General features: G+C 41.6%; 1 protein-coding gene across 1 annotated transcript; it reads right to left on the bottom strand.

Moving 5' to 3' along the window:
* Positions 1-14,283: 14,283 nt before the first annotated feature.
* LOC139175269 (interferon-induced transmembrane protein 3-like) lies at positions 14,284-22,827 on the bottom strand. The gene is made up of 2 exons (XM_070766277.1): positions 22,339-22,827; positions 14,284-14,961 (listed from the first exon to the last, which is right to left on the bottom strand). Exons 1-2 carry the CDS (start codon positions 22,810-22,812, stop codon positions 14,806-14,808), a joined length of 630 nt encoding a protein of 209 aa, XP_070622378.1. The 5' UTR covers positions 22,813-22,827; the 3' UTR covers positions 14,284-14,805.
* Between the last annotated feature and the right edge of the window lie 288 nt (positions 22,828-23,115).

Raw genomic sequence — 23,115 nt, 5'->3', positions numbered from 1 at the left:
GGACTGTAGCCAAGAAATTTAAAAAAAAAACACCACTTGCTCCTGGGGAGGAAAGCTATTACAAATCTACACAGCATATTAAAAAGGAGAGACATCACCCTGCCAGTAAAAGTGCATATAGTCAAGGCTATGGTTTTCCCAGTTGCAATATATGATTGCAAAAGGCTGAGTGCTAAAGAATTGAGGCCTTTGAACTATAATGCTGGAAAAGACTCCTATGAGTTCATGCAAGGCGATCAAACTGGTCAGTACTAGAGGAAATCAACTCTGATTGCTTTTTAGAAGGTCAGATCCTGAAGATGAGACTCAAATACTACTTTTTCCACCTAATGAGAAGGAATGATTCACTGGAGAAGAGCCTAATGCTAGGAAAGATTGAGGGCAAAGAAGGGGACAGAGAATGAGGTGGCTGGATGGAATCACTAAAGAAGTAGGCATGATCTTAAATGGACAACACAACAGATTCAAGCTTAATATTAACCACTCCAAACTTGACTGTAAAAAATCGGGTTGTCGAAGAATAGAACTCATTACCGAACTCTGTAGTATCTTCCCTAACCCCCAACATTTTACTCTTAGACTATCCAGTTGACCTCTCCAGATTCCTAAGAGGTCAGTAAGGGGTGTACATAAGCGCACTAAAGTGCCTTCCCTCCCGTCCTATAGTCTCTCCTATATCTCATATTTCTTCTCTACTATATCCTCTATATTAACCTTCATTGTGTATTATTGTGTATTGGACAAAATAAATAAATAAAAATAAATGGATTCCAGAGGATGGTAGAGAACAGGAAGGCCTGGAGGAAGATTGTCCATGGGTTTGCAATGGGTCAATAATTAAAGTTTTGTGCAATAATTAAAGTACCAAATTACAAAGCTGAGAAGCCGTGAGCTCTAGTTCCTCAAAACCAGCTGGATTATCATGGACAGACCACTCTTTTTCAGTCCTAGGGAACAGGCAGTGCAGAAGTCCTTTTGAAGATTGCAGAAGCTTCTCCAGGCCGTCCCCAGGAGTCAAAAACTGACTCCAAGGCACATACACCGACACACACACAGATTCTGTATGACAAAATCAAATTACAGGTAGTCATTGACTTACAACCACAATTGAGTCCTTATTTCTGTTAAGTGAAACATTTGCTAAGTGAGTTTTGCCCTATTTTACAACCTTTTGTTGCTTCAGTTGTTTAGTAAATCACTGCAGTTGTCAAATTAATAACCTGGTTAAGTGAATCTGGCTTCCCCCTTGATTTTGCTTCTCAGGTTGCAAAATAGGATCATGACCCCGGGGCTCTACAACCATAAGTATGAGTCAGTTGACCAAGTGTCAGAATTCTGATCATAGGGGTGGTGCAATTGTTGTGTGACAAATGGTGGCAAATTATTTTTTTCAGTGCTGTTGCAACTTTAAACAGTCACTCTATGCAAGTCGAGGATTACGTGTAGTTCAAGAGGGCATGTTCCCACATAACTGGGGGCAAGTTTGGTAAGCATTATACTGAAACAACCTGGTTCAGTATAATTGCTGCCAATCTGCCTTCTATTGAGGACCTGTATACTACACAAGTCAAAAAGAGGGCTTTGAAAATATTTACTGACCCCTCGCATCCTGGACATAAACTGTTTCAACTCTTACCCTCAAAACGTCGCTGCATAGCACTACACACTAAGACAACTAGACCCAAGAAGTTTTTTCCTGAACACCATCACTCTGCTAAACAAATAATTACCTCAACACTGTCAAACTGTTTTACTAAGTCTGCACTATTTTTTTCTCACCATTCCTATCACTCATTTCCTCCCACTTATGACCATATGACTGTAACCTGTTGTTTGTATTCTTACGATTTTATTAATATTGATTGTTTCTTCATTGCTTATTTGACCCCTATGACAATCATTAAGTGTTGGTACCTCATGATTCTGGACAAATGTATTTTTTCTTTTATGTACACTGAGAGCATATGCACCAAAGACAAATTCCTTGTGTGTCCAATCACACTTGGCCAATAAAGAATTCTATTAGAAAAAAAACCCCAGTGTGGTAATTTATTAATACTTATAAACAGAACACTATTTACAACAAAGGCCATCCTCGATTTAGAGAGAAACTGAAGTAGAGATCTTGAAGAGTAGAGAGCGATTGAAGACGAAAAAGCAATGGGGAGGGTGTGAGAGAGAAGCAGTCGAGTGTGGAAAAAAAGAGGACTGTGGGAGGGAACGAGGAGGCGCTTCCCATCTTTTCCAGCTGCGTTCACCTTAACGGAGTAGAAGACGGCCAACAAGCCCAGGCAAAAACAATTGCAGCTGGTCAAACTGAATAACGACCAGACCACATAATCCTTGACCACAGAAGCAGAGATGGCCTTGGGCTGTTGATAGACACTGGTGGGCCGCATGACCTCGGCCGGGCTAGGCTCCATGGTCAAGCCGACCCTCCTCTCACCGATGGCGACCGACTCCGCAAAGAAACGGGCACGAGCGCGAGGCGAGCGCGCGGATAGGCCGCCAAACGGTTACAGCTTTCGGTCTCTCCGTTGATTGGACGGGAAGCGCAGCCTTGTCCCTCGCCCCCCCACCCCGTGCGGTGCATAAATCAGGCGCGGGGGGGGCGGGTTGCAAGGGCTTTCCTTGCGAGGAGCGGGGGGTTCAATCTGTCCTTTTACACAGCGAGTTTTTGGCGTTGCTTTCGCTCTTGGTCCCCCGACTGTGGCCTCGTTTCGCTCTTAAAAACCGTTTTAAAAATTCTCCAGAGATCTACGTTTAGTAAACAGAGCGAGAGGTCGGCCCTGATGGTCGTTAACTCCGTCCACTCTTGGATTCATCTTTTTCTTTAAAAACAACAACAACAATGTACTACGAGAAATATAGAAGAAAGGATGGCAAAGGTAGAAATAAACGTAGCGTTTCATTTCCAAGCACACCCTTCTGTTTTTGGTTTTAAGAGAATCCCGCCTCCATAGAAGAGAGCAGGGGGAAAATCCGGAATCCGGTAATGTTGGTAAACTTCATTGGATGTTTTTCCTGCAGGAGTTAATACAGCTCAGCTTTAAAGCTATTCTGGCACATTTGGAATGAAACGACCTGATTTCATTGTGATTCAATGGGACTTTCCCCGTGTTTGCAATCCTAACCTGTCCCCAAAAGTGGATTTTTCATTGCCCAATACACTCAATCTTTCCTTCTTGCCTTAGAGGGTTCAGCTTCAAAGTCTATAACTGACTCTTCAGATGGGAATCTATTATTTCACAGAACAGTGATGGCGAACCTATGGCATGGGTGCCACAGGTGGCACGCGAAGCCATATCTGCTGGCACACGAACCATTGCCCTAGTTCAGCTCAAATGTTTATTTATTTATTTTTATTTATTTATTTTGTCCAATACACAATAATACACAATGAAGGTTATAGAGGATATAGTAGAGAAGAAATACGAGATATAGGAGAGACTATAGGACGGGATGGAATGCACTCTAGTGTGCTTATGTATGCCCCTTACTGACCTCTTAGGAATCTGGAGAGGTCAATCGTAAGGGTAAAATGTTGGAGGTTAGGGGATTATACTACGGAGTCCAGTAATGAGTTCCACGCTTCAACAACCCGATTACTAAAGTCATATTTTTACAGTCAAGTTTGGAGCGGTTAATGTTCAGCTTGAATCTGTTGTGTGCTCTTGTGGTTGAAGCTGAAGTAGTCTTTGACAGGCAGGACATTGCAACATATGATCTTGTGGGCAATACTTAGATCATGTTTAAGGTGTCGCAGTTCTAAGCTTTCAAGACCCAGGATTGTAAGTCTAGTTTTGTAGGGTATTTATTCTGTTTCGAGTGGAGGAATGGAGGGCTCTTCTTGTGAAGTATCTTTGAACATTTTCAAGGGTGTTAATGTCTGAGATGCGATATGGGTTCAAAACAGATGAACTGTATTCGAGGATGGGTCTGGCGAAAGTTTTGTAAGCTCTGGTAAGTGGTGTGAGATTTCCAGAACAGAAGCTACCTAGGATTAGATTAACAACTCTTGAGGCCTTCTTAGTGATGTTGTTGCATTGGGCTTTGGCACTTAGATCTTTAGTTATTAGTATCCTGAGGTCCTTGACCAAGTGGGGATTATCTGTGATAATTTGTTTATTAAGTTTGGATTTTAAGTTCTGATTCTTTTTGCTGATGTGTAGGACAGAGCATTTGCTGGTTGAGATTTGGAGTAGCCATGTGTTGGACCAGTCAGAAACTGCACGTGTGTGCCAACTAGCTGATTTTTGGCTCGTACAGAATCTCTGGGAAGACATTTTTGGCTTCCAGAGAGCCTCCAGGGGGATGGGGGAGGGCGTTTTTACCCTCCCCTGGCTCCAGGAAATCCTTTGGAGCCTGGAGAGGCTGAAACACAAGCCTACTGGGCCCACCAGAAGTTGGGAAACAGGCCGTTTCCAGCCTCCGGGTGGTTGGGAAAGCTGTTTTCGCCTTCCCCAGGCAATGAATTATGAGTATGAGCACTTGTACATGTGCAAAACTGCGCACTCATGCTCTTTCGGCACCCAAGGAAAAAATGGTTTGCCATCACTGTCATAGAAAGTTGTTCTGAAAATCCTGGTTTTTCCTACAGTGACTAAATTTAGCTTTCAAGTATCCAGTTGATAGTGTGGCAGTATTCACATCGACATTGGGATATATGTGCAGCAGTTTTGCAGTGCTTTGGATTGAAGAAGTCAATATACATTTTCTTTTCCCCATGCTCTGGAAGATTTGGCAGAGAGAGTTGTGAGAATTTACCAGTAGCTTTATTCCATCCCCAGCATAAGGTTTGTTAGAACTGCACCAGGAGTTTAAAACATTAGATGAAAATGAATGGGATGAAAGCTTATACCAGAAGCAGGGGTTCATAAATGGAACTTTGGCTGCAGAAATAGAGTGCATTCCATTAAATCTTAAGAGTTCTCTTGGTTCAAAGCTACACTTGTTCTTTGTATCTGAGCAAGCAAATAGACTGCTATTTTGCATGTGAACATATGGCAATGTCCTGTAGATTCTTTTGATAGAGACTGTCGGTTTCAAGAGGCTAGAAAATGCACTCCTTTGTTTATTGAGGTTTTTTTTTTAATTAAACAGAAATTGCACTGGTAGCAGCTGTACAAGCTGTCCTCAAACTTCCTGTCATTGCATTCCTTCAAGAGAGTTTCCATAACACCAGCCTAGAAAATAAAAGATGGCAACAATGCTCATTTGGTATGCCTTGAAAACTGAAAAGATTTTTAATGTACTGTCTGTGCCACTTTCATTATGGATATCTTCAGATACTTGCAAGGCTACTGAACGAGCTACCTGTGGAGTTTTTACCTTGTTAACAATAAATTGAGTGATTTAGAGGATTAAATTACCTGCCACCTTATTTTCCTGTGACAAGTTATTGCCTCTGAGAACGTATCAGTTTTGTTGTGCTGAATAAACCTGCCTTGGATACTGATCCATAAATAGTCACAGTTTGGCTTAGGGTTCTGTCTGAACCCAGATAATGGCATCAAATGCTCTTGAGAGATCCAGAAGAATTAACTCTTTCCTTCTCTCCAATGAAAATAAAAGTGAATTATTTTGATTTCTTATTCTCTTCGGATTTGGAAAGGACAAACTGGGATGGATCTCACAGATTTGGTGGGCAAGTAAGAGATCATTTGATACAAGGAAAGCTGTAGCAAATTCTGGATGTTCAGAAACTTTGTACAGTATACCTTCCAAGTAGATGTGGAAAACTCAACATGTTTATAGTAAGTATAAGGTATTTGTTTGCCCTACCATCAGGACTCACAGCAGCCCTTTATCTGCCAATATTATACATAAGTCAATTTGTTGAACAAATATAGGATTGTAGTTTGTATAAGCATAACATAAATAGTAAGTAATGATAAAAGAAGACAATAGAACAGTAGGACAGGGACGGTAGGCACAATGGTGTGCTTATGCACAGCCCTTACAAACCTCTTAGAAAAGGGGATAGGTCAACTGTAGACAATCAGGTTAAAGGTTTTGGGGTTTGGGGAAGAACTACAGTCAGGTAATGCATTCCAGATGTTGATAACTCTATCGTATTTTCTGCAATCTAGTTTGGAGGGATTTACATTAAGTTTGAATCTATGTTTACATTGAATCTATTATGTCTTGAGTTTTAGTGTGATATTATATTCTGACAGTGAAATTATCTCAATGTATAAACCTTACATCTCAAAGTCAGAAGTCTTCAAACCTGGCAACTTTAAGACTTGTGGACTTCAGCTATCCTGGCTGGAGAATTCTGGGAATTGAAGTCCACAAGTTTTAAGAGTTGCCAATTTGGGGACCCCTGACATAAATAATGCAAAACAAAAGAGAACAGTAGAGGAGATTGAAAGTTCATAATTCAAAGGGAACTTAAAAGCCATTGTAAAAGAATCTTGTCCCCCAACTGTGAAGAAACTGTATATTAGCAACCATATATCCTGTCTTGGACAAAAAAAAATCACATTTTTTTTCCTGCAGAAGGGAGGTCAATATACAGTATATCTTTCTTGGCTGAAAATCTAGTTTAAACTTTTGCTAACTATGGTACACAATATCATGTATATCAGCTGCCAACTGTTGACCACTGAATACCTGGAAAAACAAGAATGGTAGGCAGCTTTTAAATTTAGTACTATTTCAGGAAACATTAGAACATGCAGCACAAACATAATCATGTTAATTACAGAACTAGATATTTCTGATCAAGTCAAGAGATCAAAATACAATTCCCTTTCTCAAACAAAACTGATCTTGTGTATTAGGGAGAAATCTAATATTCAAATTTAATAATAATAATAATAATAATAATAATAATAATAATAATAATAATAATAATTATTATTATTATTATTATTATTATTATTATTTATTGGATTTGTATGCCGCCCCTCTCCGTAGACTCGGGGCGGCTAACAACAATGATAAAAACAACATGTGACAATCCAATAATATAACAACTAAAAAGTTGAGAATACAATTTCAAGAAAGGTCCAGTGCCTTCAACAGCTCCTTCCATGACACCCTGTGTACAGCATTTCTAGCAAGAAGAATTAAAAATGTTATTAAGAACCCAAATATGATATTTCTAAGCTAAGATGGCACAGACATTCCCTCTGCATTACTGATTGTTAAATCTTGCTAAAGCAATTACAGGCAGAGCCAAAGAATATCTCTAAATCAAGTTGCCACACAGCCATGAACACATCCCAGGCAATTTTATGAGGGGAGGGGGAGAATAGGCCTAACACTTGCCTTGACACGTCAGCTTTTCCATGTTATTTCTTTGGAAATCAAAAGGTACCTGGCAAACTATTTTAGATCCAACCCAGTCGCCCCACACTTATTTCCATTTCAACTCCTAGATGAGTAATACTTTTGTCTGGAGGCAAAAAATCTCTCCAGCAAGACCATGCCTCTCTATTCTGTTTTGCTGGGCAACATTCTCTTTTGCCATCTCCACCATAATTGAAGTCACTCAGGAAAACACAGAGACACCCAGCAGTGAGCCTTCCCACTCATTTGTCAGTCTTTTTCGTTATCCCCGAGGTAACATGCTAGAGCCCTCTCAAGTCAGCCAAAACTGGACCAGAATCCAGGCAGTGCAACCTTCGTGCATGTTCTTTCAGAGCTACATTCATAACTCATCTCTAAGGACATTGCAAGGTTCAACCCACTCCAATATGTTGCCTTCTTTGACTTTGGACAGTCTTCATGAGGCTCTGAAGCAGGTGAGCTGAGCTAGGTTTCACAGGCTGGAAGAGCTGGCTGGCTTTACTTGGTGGAAGGAGTGTATCTACTCTTTTGATTGGCCTTAGTTTCCAGCTCCACAAGAACTGGTCTCAGGGGGCCCAGCAGCTGAGCTGCTCTGGTCTCTCTCATACAGGAAACAAACATGTTCCCAGCCCATCAAGAAGGGCAAGTCTTTCTCTAGTAGTCTGCCCGACCTCTGCTCTACAGGTCCTTGGATTAACTGCAGAAGACAGTTCCTCCTCTTCTTTACTGCCATCTTCAACTCTATGCTTTCCCCCGCAGGAGCCACAGCCAAATCACTTCCAGACAGCTGTTTGGCACCATCAATTAACTCAGCACCTGGCCTGTAAGGAATTGATTCACCTTCTCCCAAGCTGATATCTAACTATGTACAATGGTACCTCTATTTATGAACTTAATTTGTTCCGTGACCAGGTTCTTAAGTAGAAAAGTTTGTAAGAAGAAGCAATTTTTCCCATAGGAATCAATGTAAAAGCAAATAATGTGTGCGATTGGGGAAACCACAGGGAGGGTGGAGGCCCTGTTTCCTCCCAGGAGATTCCTAGAGAGACTCCACAGAGGCTTCTCCCCGCCTTTTCCGGCCCCGTTTCCTCCCAGGAGATTCCTAGAGAGGCCCCACGGAGGCTTCTCCTTGCCTTATCTGGTTACAGTTTTGGAAGCTCGGGTTTGTAAGTGGGAAATGATTCTTGAGAAGAGGCAAAAAAATCTTGAACACCCAGTTCTTATCTAGAAAAGTTCATAAGTAGAGGCACCACTGTATCTGGAGAATTGTCCTGGGGGTGGTGGTGTCATCACAGCAGCACACAGAGTGAGGCCAACTAAAGTAGTTATTGATAGGGCTCCCTATCTTCCTATCTTTCCTGCCAACTTTGGTAGAATTAATTTAACACTGACATTTGAAGACCAAAACTCTGGACAAGCTGTGAATGGTGAAGCTTTCCACATGCTTCTCTTCAATCCAGAAATATTAGTTCTTTTATTCTCACAAATTGAGTTCCTATGCAAAAGGTGTTTCTCCATTGTGTGTGTGCATATGCGTATGTGAGAGAATAGCAATAGCACTTAGACATATACCACTTCATAGTGCTTTACAGTCCTCTAAGCAGTTTACAGAGTCAGCCTATTGCCCCAACAACCCCCTACTAACATGGGATGGGTTGAGCCCCTGTCCTTTGCCTCTGCTCCTGCCAACCTAGCATATCAAAAGCCATGAAAGGCAAGTAGACAAATGGGTACCATTTCCGTGGGAAGGCAACAAGGCATTCTGTCTTTTGCCATATGTTTTGCACTGTAGCAAGGATGTCATGCTGGCTACATGACAGCAGAATGCCGTTGGGCAACGGGGTCAGTGGCTTGAAGAATGAGAGATGAGCACTGCTTCCTAAAGTCCTCATTTTACCGACCTCGAAAATGCTATCTCTGGTAAATTTTTCTCCAACTTTACTATTGGAAAAATCCCCCTCAAATTCAAACCTTTTTGTTTCAGCAATCTCTGTTTCTATGGAGATTGACAGCCATCCAGGTCATGGTTGTCCCAAAGGTGCTTTTTCAAGAGGCAACTGGATTTTTTGGATTTTGGATGTTTCATTTCTCATCCAAGAAATTTCTTCAGCTCAAAGTTGCCTCTTTTAAAAAGCACCTTTGGTAGCTCTTATGTTTTCTGCAAGTACAATAACTGTTTCCCCCCACAGCAAAGCGAATATAATATATCCATTAGTGATTCCCAAGAAAGACAGGCTGAGAGCCGGCGTAATCAGTAAAAGTCTATTGAAGGCAAATATTTACAGGAATAAACACACTGTTTCCTGTGACAAACAACAGGTATGTGCACTGTGTTCTGCATGTACTGTGCCAAGCGGCTGATTCTATAACCATCATGCTTAACCAATTTTTTGATATGTTTTTGGTTTCGTTAAAGACTTTCTCGCAGTTGTCATTCGTATTGTCTCTCTACCCAAAGTAAAACCGACACCGTTTCCCACATACCCATCTCACTTTACAGAAGAAGTTGCATAACACCAAATTTAGTAGTTCTATCCCCTTTAGTGTTTTCTGGTGAAATATATTGTACTGTGATTATACACACGGAATTGCACCCTACATAATATATGACTATCAATAAAATAGAACTGGACCCTCTCCCTTTTATGAAATCAGTTTCTGCTCTTGAATACACAAATTATTTATCTCTTATTATTGGAGATTGCATAATTTCTTGTCCCATGAGCCTTTTTGACCATCACAGCAAATACTGAGAAATTGGTAAGGATACGTTACATTTGCTTCCTAAATGTCTGGCCTTTGTTAGTAAATGTTTAAGAACCTAGGAACTTCGTTTTGCGCTCTCTGTCTTTCAAAATGCAATTTAGGTAAAACAAGATTCTTTATTCTATGTATATTTTAATACTTGTTTATCAAAAGCCTCATATAACAAATTTCACTGTTATATCAGTGATAAAAAAATACCTTTCAACCAATCCTTGCATTTACAACCTTCAAAGCAAAGGAAAGCTGAAGTAAAGCCGTAAGCAGTTTTACTTCTTGTTATTAGTTGGGCAGTCGTGTCTGACCCATCACAACTGCAAGGACAATATTCCTCCAGGCCTTCCTGTCCTCTATCATCCTCCAGAGTCCATTTAAGTTCACGCCTACTGCTTCAGTGACTCCATCCAGTCACCTCATTCTCTATCATTCTCTATCTCGCTCCGGGTCCTCAGAGAGGGGCGGCATACAAGTCTAATAAATAATAATAATAATAATAATAATAATAATAATAATAATAATCATCATCATCATCTCCTTCCTCTTTTGCTCTCAATCTTTCCCAGCATTAGGCTCTTCTCAAGAGTCCTCCCTTCTCATTAAGGTGGCCAAAGTATTTGAGTTTCATCTTCAGGATCTGGCCTTCTAAAGAGCAGCGAGGGTTGATCTCCACTAGAACTGACCTGTTTAATCATCTTGCAGTCCAAGGGAATTGCAGGAGTCTTCTCCAGCACCATAGTTCAAAGGCCTCAATTCTTTGGCGCCCAACCTTTCTTAGGGTCCAACTTTCACAGCCATACATTGCAACTGGGAAAACCATAGCCTTGACAATATCCACTGTTGTTGGCAGGGTGATGTCTCTACTTTTTAGTATGATGTCTAGATTTGCCATAGTTTTCCTCTCCAGGACCAAGAGTCTTTTAATTTCTTTGCTGTAATCCCCATCTGCGGTGATCTTGGAGCCCAGGAAAATAAAATCTCTGACTACCTTCATTTCTTCCTCAACTATTTGCCAGGAATTGAGAGGGGCGGATGCCATGATCTTAGTTTTCTTAATGTTGAGTTTCAAGTCAGGTTTTGCACTCTTCTTTTTCATCCATAGCAAGAGGCTCTTCAGTTTCTCTTTACTTTCTGCCATTAGAGTGGTATCATCTGCATATCTGAGGTGGTTAATATTTCTCCCAGCAATCTTAATTCCAATTTGTGATTCATCTAGCCATGCCTTTCTCATGATGTGCTCTGCATGTAAGTTAAATAGGCAAGGTGACAGTATACAGCCTTGATGAACTCCTTTCCCAACTTTGAACTAATCAATGGATCCATGTCCAGTTCTCACTGTTGCTTCTTGACCCTCATATTGGCTTCTCAAAAGATAAATAAAATAGTCTGGTACTCCCATCTCTTTAAGAACTTGCCACAATTTGTTGTGATCTACACAAAGGTTTTAGCATACTCATTTCTGCAACTCCCTAGCTTTCTCCATGATCTAGCATATGTTGGCAATTTGATCTCTAGTTCTTCTGCCCCTTCAAAATCTTGCCTGTACTTATGGTAGTTCTAAATCCACATACTGCTGGAACCTAGCTTGTAGGATTTTGAGCATAACTTTACTAGCATGTGAAATGAATATAATGGTGCAATTGTTTGAACCTCTTCATGGATTACTGCCTTATCGTTGCAAAGGGGCTTGCATAGCTCAATTAAGCTATGAGCTATGCCATGCAGGGCCACCCATAGGTCATAGCAGAGTTCTGACAAAGCATGATCCAATGGAGAAGGAAATGGCAACTTGCTCCAGTATGTTTGCCATGAAAACTCCAGTTTTACTTAGTGATCACCTTGCTTAACAGCCAAGTTGGAGGTCCCAATTGTGATTACCAAATGAAGACCACCTATAAATCTAGCATTTTACTTAAATTTTGTCCATTGGCAATCAATAATAGCTGGACTAATTGAGACAAATGTGCCCTCATCCTCCTTGGAGAGCATATGGATGGAAAACCTGTCCTGATTAGTGTCAACACACTTAAAAATAAATCATGCTGCATCTCCCCCCACTCTCCCAATGTAATTTGCTTCCCTGTGTATTTTCTTTCTACTATGCAAAGTTCATATGTTGTGTTTTGCTGCTGTGCTTCCTTGTGTATTTTCTTTCTATTATGCAAAGTTCAACTTTCAACTCATTTTCCTGCTGCGTTCCCCCGTGTATTTTCTTTTCCCAGGAACAGCCTGATGAAAACCCCTTTTGTTTCAGGCTTCCAGACTAACTAGAATGAAGATTTGCAGCAATAGACTTTCTCCTACCTGGTACAGCATATATATTAGGCTGCATTGCTTGAAAAAGAAGCAACTCATCTTCAGGAAACTGTTAAGCTTTGAAATAACTTTGGAAAAGAGATACAGGGAACCCTAGCTCAGTTTCAACTGAGTTTAATTAAATTAAAATTTGTGACTGTGGACATCTCATTACATAGCTATGAAGAATATTATTATCTGCAAGATCTACAGATAATACGGTTTTCACTTGTGTTACTAAATTCTTCGTCTTCCAGATGAAAATGAATGCATTTCACAATAAAAGCATTTGAGAAGCAATGGGAAATTCCTCATCTGTTACGATTTGGCCTTCAGTAGTTTTGTTTGCCATAAGATACATAAGATTCTGACTAGCTTGTAAACAGTGTGTCTCTCCCAGTCCATGTCTGCAACGCCACCAATCACTTTTCCCCTGAATGAATAAACCAGTGACTTTACTAATTAATGTGTGAATGAGAATGAATGGAAAACCTTTACAAAAGACAGCTTGAATTTGGATTTCTGCATATGATGTTTTTGAGACACATTTTAAGGGAGCGCCAAGAGGAAGCTGCCTTCTTTTTCCACAGCAGAGATATGCTGAAACAAACACTGAATTCCTGAACATCTACACTACTCAATTCTGCCATCAAGAAAAGATCCAATTTGAAATAAAAGGGCTGTACGGACATATTGCAGTAATGGTCATTTTGGTTAAGAGGCTATAAAGCACCAATCCAGAAACCTACAGAAAGCTGTTACTTTTCTGGAAAAATAAAAAGGGCTGCTTGCTACAAAGTCCTCTTATAAGCAAGTCTTCTCCATCTTGCTTCGTGCTTGCTCTGGTAGCTATCCAGTTTTGCAGGTCCAAGAGTAAGAACACTCTAATGCAGAATTAGGACTATGTAGAGACTGTTTATTATTCTATTTTGAGTTATTACAGTATTTTCTTCACTAGTCCCAAGTGCAGAACTGATCACTCTGCCCTGTAAATTTCTGTGAGTGAACGTTATCCCATGCCCCATTTTTCTTTAGGCTCTTTGTGACTGGGGCAGGTAGACCAGCTTACTCAGTCAACTGTCCTAGAGTTCCGACTGAATGCATTGGAATGTCCAATCCTAAAATTAACCTCCAAGTCTGTTCCAAATAATTCTGTGGTTTGTCAATTCAAGAGCTAAATAATTGTCAATGGATCGTTGCCTAGATTTTCCAGAAAATCTGTAAGAAGTCAGTTCCAGAGAATAAAACTGTAGACCCTTGTACAATATCAGCCTGCAGCTCCCAAGATTTTTCAAGATTTAATTCTTTCAAGTGAACAATTTTTAGTAATGCATAGGAATTTAGGTATGACCTCTGGGATTAAGGTGTTTGCACAGATGTCACAGTGCTATTTAAATTAACTTAAATTAATAAATTAATTAGTAAGCACTGTATACATTTGTCACAGCAAGGTATATAATAGAAAAGAATAAAATAGAATTTTATTGGCCAAGTGTGATTGGACAAACAAGGAATTTGTCTTGGACCAGTGCATATGTTCTTGGTGTACATAAAAGAAAAGTTCATCAAGAATTTGAGAAAGATACTTGGTGTGGATCAATGTCTAAAGTGATAAATTGTGACTGTTAAAAAATCCCTTCTAATCCTCTCCTGAGTAGTGTTTGTTTGAGAGAAGCTGGGATGGGGAAAACTAATTTTTTTAAAAATGGCTACAAGGGAAATGGCTACTTATGAGCCATCTCCAAGGTACAGGAATGGCAATTTATGAGCCATTTCCAAGATACTATGAAAATGCCATCAGATGGTAGCTGGAACACGCAATGTGCAGGTACTTCAGGTTAGCACCTGTCTTATAGCAGAGATCCATTTTATAAGTTCACTTTCACTGTGATGGGTTGTTGTAGCTCCTTAAAAATTCTACAAACAAGATCAAGTCCATACAATTTATTTGAAAAAAAGAATAATTTTTTTTTAATATAACAACACAATCTCTATTACAATATAACAAAGGCATCTTCTATTACACGTCAGAGAAAATTTTTGAAAAACCATACAGAGTGATACTTTCCCTCAGGTTATACCATGGTCCTTCCAGATCAGTAACATTCAATAGTAGAAAGGGCTGCCTGAGAATAACCAGTAGAAAAATAAGCTAGAAGTGCTAAAGAGGCAGCAAAACCACGTATAATATTTAAGAAACAGACTGAATTCACATGTAATGCAATTGTACATTCCAGCTCTTGAGATGGACCCTTCCAACACTGCAAGAGAGCCATTGTTGCAATTGCTGTACACTACTAGTTTCTCAAAGCAAGACCTGTTTTCAAGACAACAACACATTAGGATTAGGGGTGAAGGGAGAAGGTCCACCACCAAGAAAGAGGAGTAGAAGTTCTGTATCAAAGACAGGAGTTGGGTAATTTTCAAAAGAAAATTACACTGGTGCGTGGTTCAGTGAGGTTTATTAGATACCACTGTTACCAAGACAATGATAACAGCAATAACACTCAGGATAGTCAGCAGGAGGGCAATAAGGTTCAGGCACTTGGCAGTAGAGCCGTAGCTGGCAGCACTATTGTAGTCCCCAATGACTTTGCGATCTCTGGCCTGTTGGAAGAGAAGAAAGAAAAGATCCATTACCAGAAGCACCCATAGAACAACTATTGCCAGCCTCCTGAGCTTCAATTATTATTTACTTTATTATTGTCATTGTATGTATATATACAAAATACCCATATAACAAAATTCACTTAATTATGGTACCAAATTAAACAGACAATATTCCCCGTAAAACAGCAGAAATGCATCCATGAATAAATACCATGTTGGCATAATCAGGGGAACTGAGAACAGTCCATCTTTGCTCACTTGCAAAACAATGCAGGACAAATGTGGCTGAAGCTTGCAATATTATTTGTTATGTGAACTATGGTTCCTAGGAAATGCACACACGTTTATCTTTGCCTTACAGTACACTCCAAAAATATAATTGGAATTAACGTTGCATGGCTCCCATTACTATTCCCCGTTTTCAGGAAACAGCCTGTTTAGGTAAGGTATCTAAATTAAAAATTATTGATTTATAACCTCAATTGAACCCAACATTTGCTAAACAAGGTGGTTGTTAGGTGAGTTTTGCCCCATTTTATAACCTTTGTAGCCACAATCGTAAAAGAAATCACTGCAGTTGTTAAGTTAGTAATATGGTTAAGTGAATCTGGCTTCCCCTGTTTGTCAGAAGGTTGCAAAGAATGATCACATGAATCATGGAACACAGCAACCATCATAAATACATGCCAGTTGCCAAGCATTCTAATTTGGGATCAGGTGAACACAGGAAAGCTGCAATAGACGTAAGTGGTCATAAATCACCTTTTTCACATGTAACTTTTTTTGTAATTTTTTAAATGGTCACTAAAGAAATGGTTGTAAGTCGAGGTCTACCTTATTAGCTTAACACTAATGCATGTAAAATGTGGCTGCACAGTTGTGTCTGCAGTAAACTGGATTATTGTTTACACTAAGGAGCAGCAAATTTAGAAATCAAGGAATTGAAAGAAGCATCATACATCTCTCTGTATGTTTTGTTAAATTATGTTTCATTTTTATTTCAACTGAGCACTGTACTAAGTTGCATGAGTAGGATTACCGGTACTCCCTTTCAAGTGAAGTTCCTCTTTCCACCTATTGCATTTTAAAACTAGTACTTCAGAAAGCTTATGAGTTTTAGATGCAAAAGCAGTAACAGAAAATTAAGGAATTCAGAGTTTTAGTTGCCCAACAGTCAGTACAATTATCATGCAGCATGCTTGTATATGTGAATTAATCTGGCCTTTTGTTAGAATTCTCTGCACTGAATTAGACATCTAATTTATCTACCAGTGAGTTATTTATAGAGATTTCTATGAAATTATCTAAATTGATTTGTGGATGTTGTGTTTAGTGAGTATATCTTAAATTACATTCCAAACAAAGTGCATAGAATTATAATGATTGGACAGATTAATTCACATCAGGAAATATGCAGCATGATAACCGTACTGGCAGTATGGACAACTTGAAATTCTCAGCAACATCCAGGGAAAAGCTCATGAGATAAAGCTTAGCAGAATGTATGAATTCAGCTGCACATATGGGCAAAATATCAACTCGGATGCCTTGTGATGGTTCCCATAGTAGGTTCATCAGATGCCAAGCATAGTAGTAGATGGAGATATACCATGTTCTTTTCTATAGCTGGGCAAAAAAATGTAAATACAGTGGTACCTCTACTTACGTTCTTAAGTAGAAATGTTTGTAAGTAGAAGCAATTTTTCGCATAGGAATTAATGTAAAAGCAAATAATGCATGCAAAACCATTAGGAAAGAAATAAAAGCTCGGAATTTGGGTGGGAGGAGGAGGAGGAGGAAGAAGAGGAGGAGGACAGTCACTGCCCAGAGTGAAGGTAGTGTTTCATTTCTCTGGGTGCTGGCAGAGGTTTATTCTCTCTCCAAGCGCCCAGAGAAAGGAAAAAGGAAAAAGCTTTGTTCGCTCTGGACTGCCAAAGACAAGCACCATCGAAACGTCCCTCTGGCAGCCCAGAAAAGCCCGAGATGGCTGAAATTAAGGGGGGAAGAGCAGGAAACTGGCTGGGCCTTTGTGCCACTCTTAAATTTCCTGGGAAATTTTTTTGTGCTCAGGTTCTTAAGTAGAAAATGGTTCGTAAGAAGAGGCAAAAAAATCTTGAACACCTGGTTTTTATCTAGAAAAGATCTTAAGTAGAGGCGTTCTTAAGTAGAGGTATTTACACTTCAGTATTTGCAGAAAGGTTCTGCAATCTTAGAAAGCAAAAGCAATTTTTCACAACATTAAGTCAGGATTTGTTTCATCATAGATTCCTGAATAAACCATAACTAGCCAGGTTCAGATAAAATTCAGTTCCCAATGTATGTTGTAAATTAAGTCAGTTCTCTCTTGCCTGTAAAAACTGTACAAGATGGCAGGATGTGATATGCTACTCAGATACTTTCACTCCTTATTTCTTTCAAGTTTAAACTGCTTCACATCTGTCAATGCATCATTTAACAAATGCAGCCTCGGGTGTTGATTTGCCCGTGTAAGTGCCACAGGCAATGTACACTCTAATTTTTTTCCGGTGTGGGCGGAAAAGTATAGTGTCTGAGCGACAGTCCCTTTGGGACTGGGCAGCATAGAAGAATAAATAAATAAATAAATAAATAAGAAAAAAATCTCTTCTTTTTTATTAAAAGAAATTAATAATTTAAAAAAAATCAAAATCTATTACTATTAAAACTAAATCAACCAGCAAAACCAAAAACATAACTATTAATAAAAACAGGTGAGGGCTGGGTTTTTTCTCTCTGTTATTATTTAAGTGCTTTTACCATATGATTTAAATCAAGAGTCACTTCTCTCTCTGTTTCTCTCTCTTTCCTATCATTCTCTGCCTCAATCATTTTCTCATTTCTCTTTTCTCCCCTTTTTTCTATCATTTCTCTCTATCTCTTCCTTCCACTCTTCTCTCTCTCTTGCTTTCTCTGTCTCTCTCTCTCTTGCTTTCTTCCTCTCTCTTCCTCTATCCTTCCTCTCTCATCTCTCTCTTGCTTTCTCTCTCCCCCCTCTCTTTCTCTCTCTTTTTCTCACTTTCTCTAGTTTTCTTTCTCTCTCTCTCACTCTTTCTCTCTTGTTTTCTTTCTCACACTCTTTCTCTCTCTTGTTCTCTCTCTCTTGCTATCTCTTTCTCTCCCCCCTTTCTCTCTCTCTCTCTTTCTCACTTTCTATCTTGATGTCTGTTGCTCTCACTCACTCTCGTTCTCTCTCCGTTCTTCTCAGCGGAGGCCGGCGAAGGTGATATTCAATGTCGGGGGCGCCCGGGCAGTTGCGCGTGCTCCCTATCCCCCTGCTAGCCCGTTCAGAATATTCAAAATAAGAAAAGCCTTCGCCGGCGAAGGCTTTTCTTATTTTGAATATTCCGAGCCAGCTAGCAGGGGGATAGGGTGCGCGCGCAACCGCCCGCACGCCCCCGACATTGAATATCACCTTCGCCGGCCTCCGCTGAGAGAACGCCTGCCCCACCTTGCTGAGAGCCCGGGACGAAAGTGCTCTCGGCAAAGGTGAGATGGGCAGGGCGTGCATTCCGGGTGCGGGAGGAGCCGCGCCGAAAGGCAAGAGGCAGCGGAGGAGCAGAGGGGGCGGGCGGGGGGGCAACGCCGAAAGGCTGAGGGGGCCGGAGGCACCGTGGGGAGGCGGGGGCGGCCGCGTCTCCCTTCCCTTCTGCTCCCGGCGCCTCCCCGCCCCCCCCACGGGCTGGCAGGGGGATGGGGAGCGCGCGGCCTTTCTCTCATTCCCTCTTTCTCTCTATCCTTTCTATCTCTCACTTTTTCTTTCTCCCCCTCCCTTTCTGTCTCTTTCCTTTCTCTCATTCCCTCTTTGTGTCCTGGGGCTGACTGCGCCTGCCCTGCACCCCCCACCGCGGAGGGAAAGCATTTGGCATCGGCACCGCCAACCCCCCCTCCACGAGCAGCAAAAGCCTAAGCGACGGAGCCGAAAGGCAAACGGCGCACCCCGCCGCTTAGGCTTTTGCTGCTCCTGGAGGGAGGGAGGATTTTCTCCCCCTGCCCCCCCTGGCAGCCAAACGTCGCTGAGGCTTTCGGCATCAGCGCCCACCCCTCCAGAAGCAGCAAAAGCCTAAGCGGCGGTGCGCGCCGTTTGCCTTTCGGCATCGGCACCTTCCCCTCCACCAGCAGCAAAAGCCTCAACGACAGAGCCGAAAGGCAAACGGCTTGCCCAGTCGCTGAGGCTTTTGCTGCTCCTGGAGGGGAAGGCGCTGATGCCACTCCCCCCCCCCAGGAAAGAGGTGCAGGAAAGCAGTGTGTTTGAAAGGCGCGCTGCTTTCACGGAAAGCAAACCCGGCTTTCCTGGCCGGCACAGGGCTTTCCCGCCGCTCCCTCCCCCCCCCCGAAAACACAACGGAGGATTACAGGCAGGACAAAGCGGGGTGGAGCAACGCGAGGCTTAAGCAGGCAGCTTCCGCGCGTTTCTTTCGGCGGAAGAGGAGAGGGAGCGGATCGGGCGGGGGCAGCGCCTTCTACTGCCGGCGCCTCCCTGCCCCCGCGGGCTGGCATGGGGACTGCGCGCCCATGGAAAAGGGCGCGTGGGGGGGTATTTTGGGGTGCGCGGGCGCGCAGGCGCGCAGGCGCGCAGCCTACAGGGAACAGTGGCCACAGGGCGTATCAAAACACTATCCTCATATCACAACGCAGATCATTCTTTTTAAGGACATCATTTGCCATCCCATGACATATTGAGTCATGAAGTAATAAACATGCATGTCCAAGCACAGCACCAGGTTAGAAACTACAAGTTGCAGTCTGTCTTAGGCATGAAAGGCAGCTCATTATCCAACTAAATAACAACATCGGTGTTAGAAGGAAATAGGGATTGTGGAAAGGAGGAGGAAGAGGAATATTGTGGGGTCTTTGAAGCTCTCTGAGCTTGGTTGTTTTCTTCCAAACATTTCATGACCCAACTAAGTAATATTATCAGTGGTAGAATGGAATGGGGATTGTGGAGAGGAGGAGGAGGAGTCACACTCTCTCCCTCTCAGCCCAACCTTCCTCACAAGAGGGTTGTTGTGTAGAAAATAGGAGAAAGAAGCAACTTAGGTATGTTCACTGCCTCAACTTCTTTATGAGATTATTAAAAATGAGATAATCATAAATAAAAATATCTTAGAGCAGTGGGAAATCAAGGCGGCCTTCAAAATGATAAATTATTCACTATACCTACAGTTGACTTAACAATTCCTTACTCAATCAAACATTTAAGTTTTCCCAGTGACAAACAATAACAAAGCCTTCAGGCTGGGTTCACACAACTTATTGGGAACGCTTCCTCCCTCATACCTTGCTGCGGCCAGTAAGGGCCCACAGAGTTGGCCTTCTCCAGGTCCCGTCCGCCAAACAATGTCAGCTGGTGGGACCTCGGGGAAGAGCCTTCTATGTGGTGGCTCCGGCCCTTTGGAACCAACTGCCTCCAGAGATCTGCATTATCTCCACCCTACCGGTCTTCCTGAAAGTCGTTAAAACCTGGCTTTTCCAGCAGGCCTGGAATTAAGCTGATTGCAAGTACTGTATGTACGTTTTTTATATTATTGTTATTATTGATTTTTATTATTAGATTTTAACTGTTTTTATTGTTGTTGTATTTATTCAGATTGTTAGCCAGTCAGAGTCCGTTTGGAGTGAGCAGCACATAAATACAATCAATCAATCCAAAATAAATAAATAAAATATGCCTATGATTTGCAAACTCAGCTAATGAGAAGAAATTACAGAGTAGTAATGTATCCTCTAAACCAGTGTTTCCCAACATTGGCAACTTGAAGAGATCTGGACTTCAACTTCCAGAATTCCCCAGCCAGCATTCACTGGCTGGGGAATTCTGGGAGTTGAAGTCCAGACCTCTTCAAGTTGCCAAGGTTGAGAAACACTGCTCTAAACATCTGCTTTATACAACAAACACACACACACAAACCCCCCCAACCCCCTCTCCCAACAACAGGGGTTGAGGGAGAAAGCAGACCCCTTTTTCCTGCTCAATTTCCACTTTACATTCCATAGGGTAGCCCACTGATTCCCTTCTCTTGGTTACCTGGCTTCAGCTCTCTAGTTCAGCTTCGCTTTCTGCTTGTATAGAGATAAACACTTAAGTTCTGTTCCGGTCTTATTTGACCCAAAATGAAATTTGACATCCTGTAGAATTTTTTCCCTGCATATCTGAAACTTGGATTAAGTGGCTTTGCCTCATTTGAGGGGTTCTTACTATGAATGCTTTTTTTTTAAGTTTTTGCTGGGCGCAGTTACTATACAGATGTACTGTTTCGGGTCTATTTGACCTGAAGTTTTACATGTCTGAAACTTGTGATTGATTTACTTTTCCTCATTTGAGGGATCCTTACTATAAGTGTGGGGGGTTTTTTTGGAGGGGGGATTGGTTTACCTGTTGCTAGTGCTGATTGTTACACTGTTCTGGTCAATATTGTTACACTGTTCAGGTCAATATTGACTTACAGGTCTGAAACTTGTGATTGATTTATTTTCCTCATTTGAGTTCTTACTATGAGTGTGGTTTTTGGGGGGGATTTTGGGTTGGGTTTTTTTTGGTTTATCTGTTGCTACCTGCTGATTGTTACAGTTGTACTGTTCCGGTAAATATTGACTTTTACAGGCCTGAAACTTAATTGATTTACTTTTCCTCATTTGAGGGGTTCTTATTATGAGTGTGGATTTTTGGGTGTGTGTGGGGTTAGGGTTGACCCAAACAGTACAACTGTAACAATCAGCAAAAAACCCCACTCAAACCCCACTCATAGTAAGAATCCCTCAAATGAGGAAAAGTACATCAATCACAAGTTTCAGACTTGTAAAACTCTTTGGGTCAAATAGATCCGAAACAGTACACGTGTACAAATTACCCTTTTCTGGAAAAATAAAACATAATTTTTAATTTCATTTTTCATTTGTTTATGATCAATCATGTTCACATACAGTTTACTAATGAAATAGGTATTCCAAAAAACACTTACAGTAGCTAAAACCAACATTTTAACCCTGTTCTTACGTTCGAGTCTATTTGACCTGAAACCATATACCTAATTACGAACAGAACAGCTGGGTTAAAGAGGATCGAGTCACTCCCAGCCACGGCAGGTGATTTCCCCCCCCTTCCAAAGCGCGGCTTAAGCTCCAATGGAGGGAAATCAATTCGCGAATCCCAGCGGAACGGCCTTAATGAAAAGGCAAAGGTAAATAAATGCCTTCAATGAGAAATCCCACTTAGGTCGGCGTGCCGATAGTTAGGTTCCAATTCTTAGGCTAGTTAACTTTTAAAACGCAAAGCGTCCAATCAGAACCTCGTCTGCCCCCGCCCCCCAAAATATATGCCCTGGGAACGAGCGAAAACACCCCGTCACTTCTCCTCACCTTAACGGAGAAAAACAACGCGAAAAACCCAAGGCAGCAAATGTTCAAGTATAAGGTGGTGCAGAGGGACCAAAGGATATGGTCGCGGGGCGGTGGGGTGTAAACCTGCGGCGCCTGCATGCGGATCACGGTGGCCCCAGGCGGCACCCCGGGAGCCTCGAGGAACCCCATGTCGTGCTCCTCCTTCAGCTGCTCATAATTCGGCAAGCCTGCCTGCTGGCCCTGCAACGAGTGAGAGAACTGAATGGCGCTCGCCATCTTTTCCAAGCAGAGGAAGTGGCCGACTCCGAGGCTCTGAAAGGGCTGGAGAGATTTTGTCTGCACAAGAGGTTCGAGGCTGGAAATCACGCCCCGTTGACGCCGGAGAAGGCTGTCCCCGTTGGGGAAACGAAACTTGGCGCTCCGAGGGTATTCTTCGCTGGAAACGATTTTAATTTTCGTTGCGTATTCTTGAAGAACATGGCGGGTCGTCATATTTTTTATCTGAGTTTCTACTTATTTATTTCTTTTATTTATTTCTCCAATACACAATACATATTGAAGAGAATAGACATGTAGTAATATATATAAAGAAAGGGATAGAAGAAAAGATATAAAAATATAGAAGGTACAGTATATGAAAGGAAGAAAAGATATATGAGATAAAGGAGAGACAATTGGACAGGGGGCGAAAGGCACACTGGTGCACTTATGTACGCCCCTTACTGACCACTTACTTGGAGGAACGGCATGACTTTCGCAACCCTGTAGTAGTCTCAGCAAAGAATTCTCTAAACT

The sequence above is a fragment of the Erythrolamprus reginae genome, chromosome 1 (assembly GCF_031021105.1).
Source record: "Erythrolamprus reginae isolate rEryReg1 chromosome 1, rEryReg1.hap1, whole genome shotgun sequence".
In the NCBI taxonomy this organism is placed as follows: domain Eukaryota; kingdom Metazoa; phylum Chordata; class Lepidosauria; order Squamata; family Dipsadidae; genus Erythrolamprus; species Erythrolamprus reginae.
This window is presented reverse-complemented; position numbering and strand designations above follow the sequence as displayed.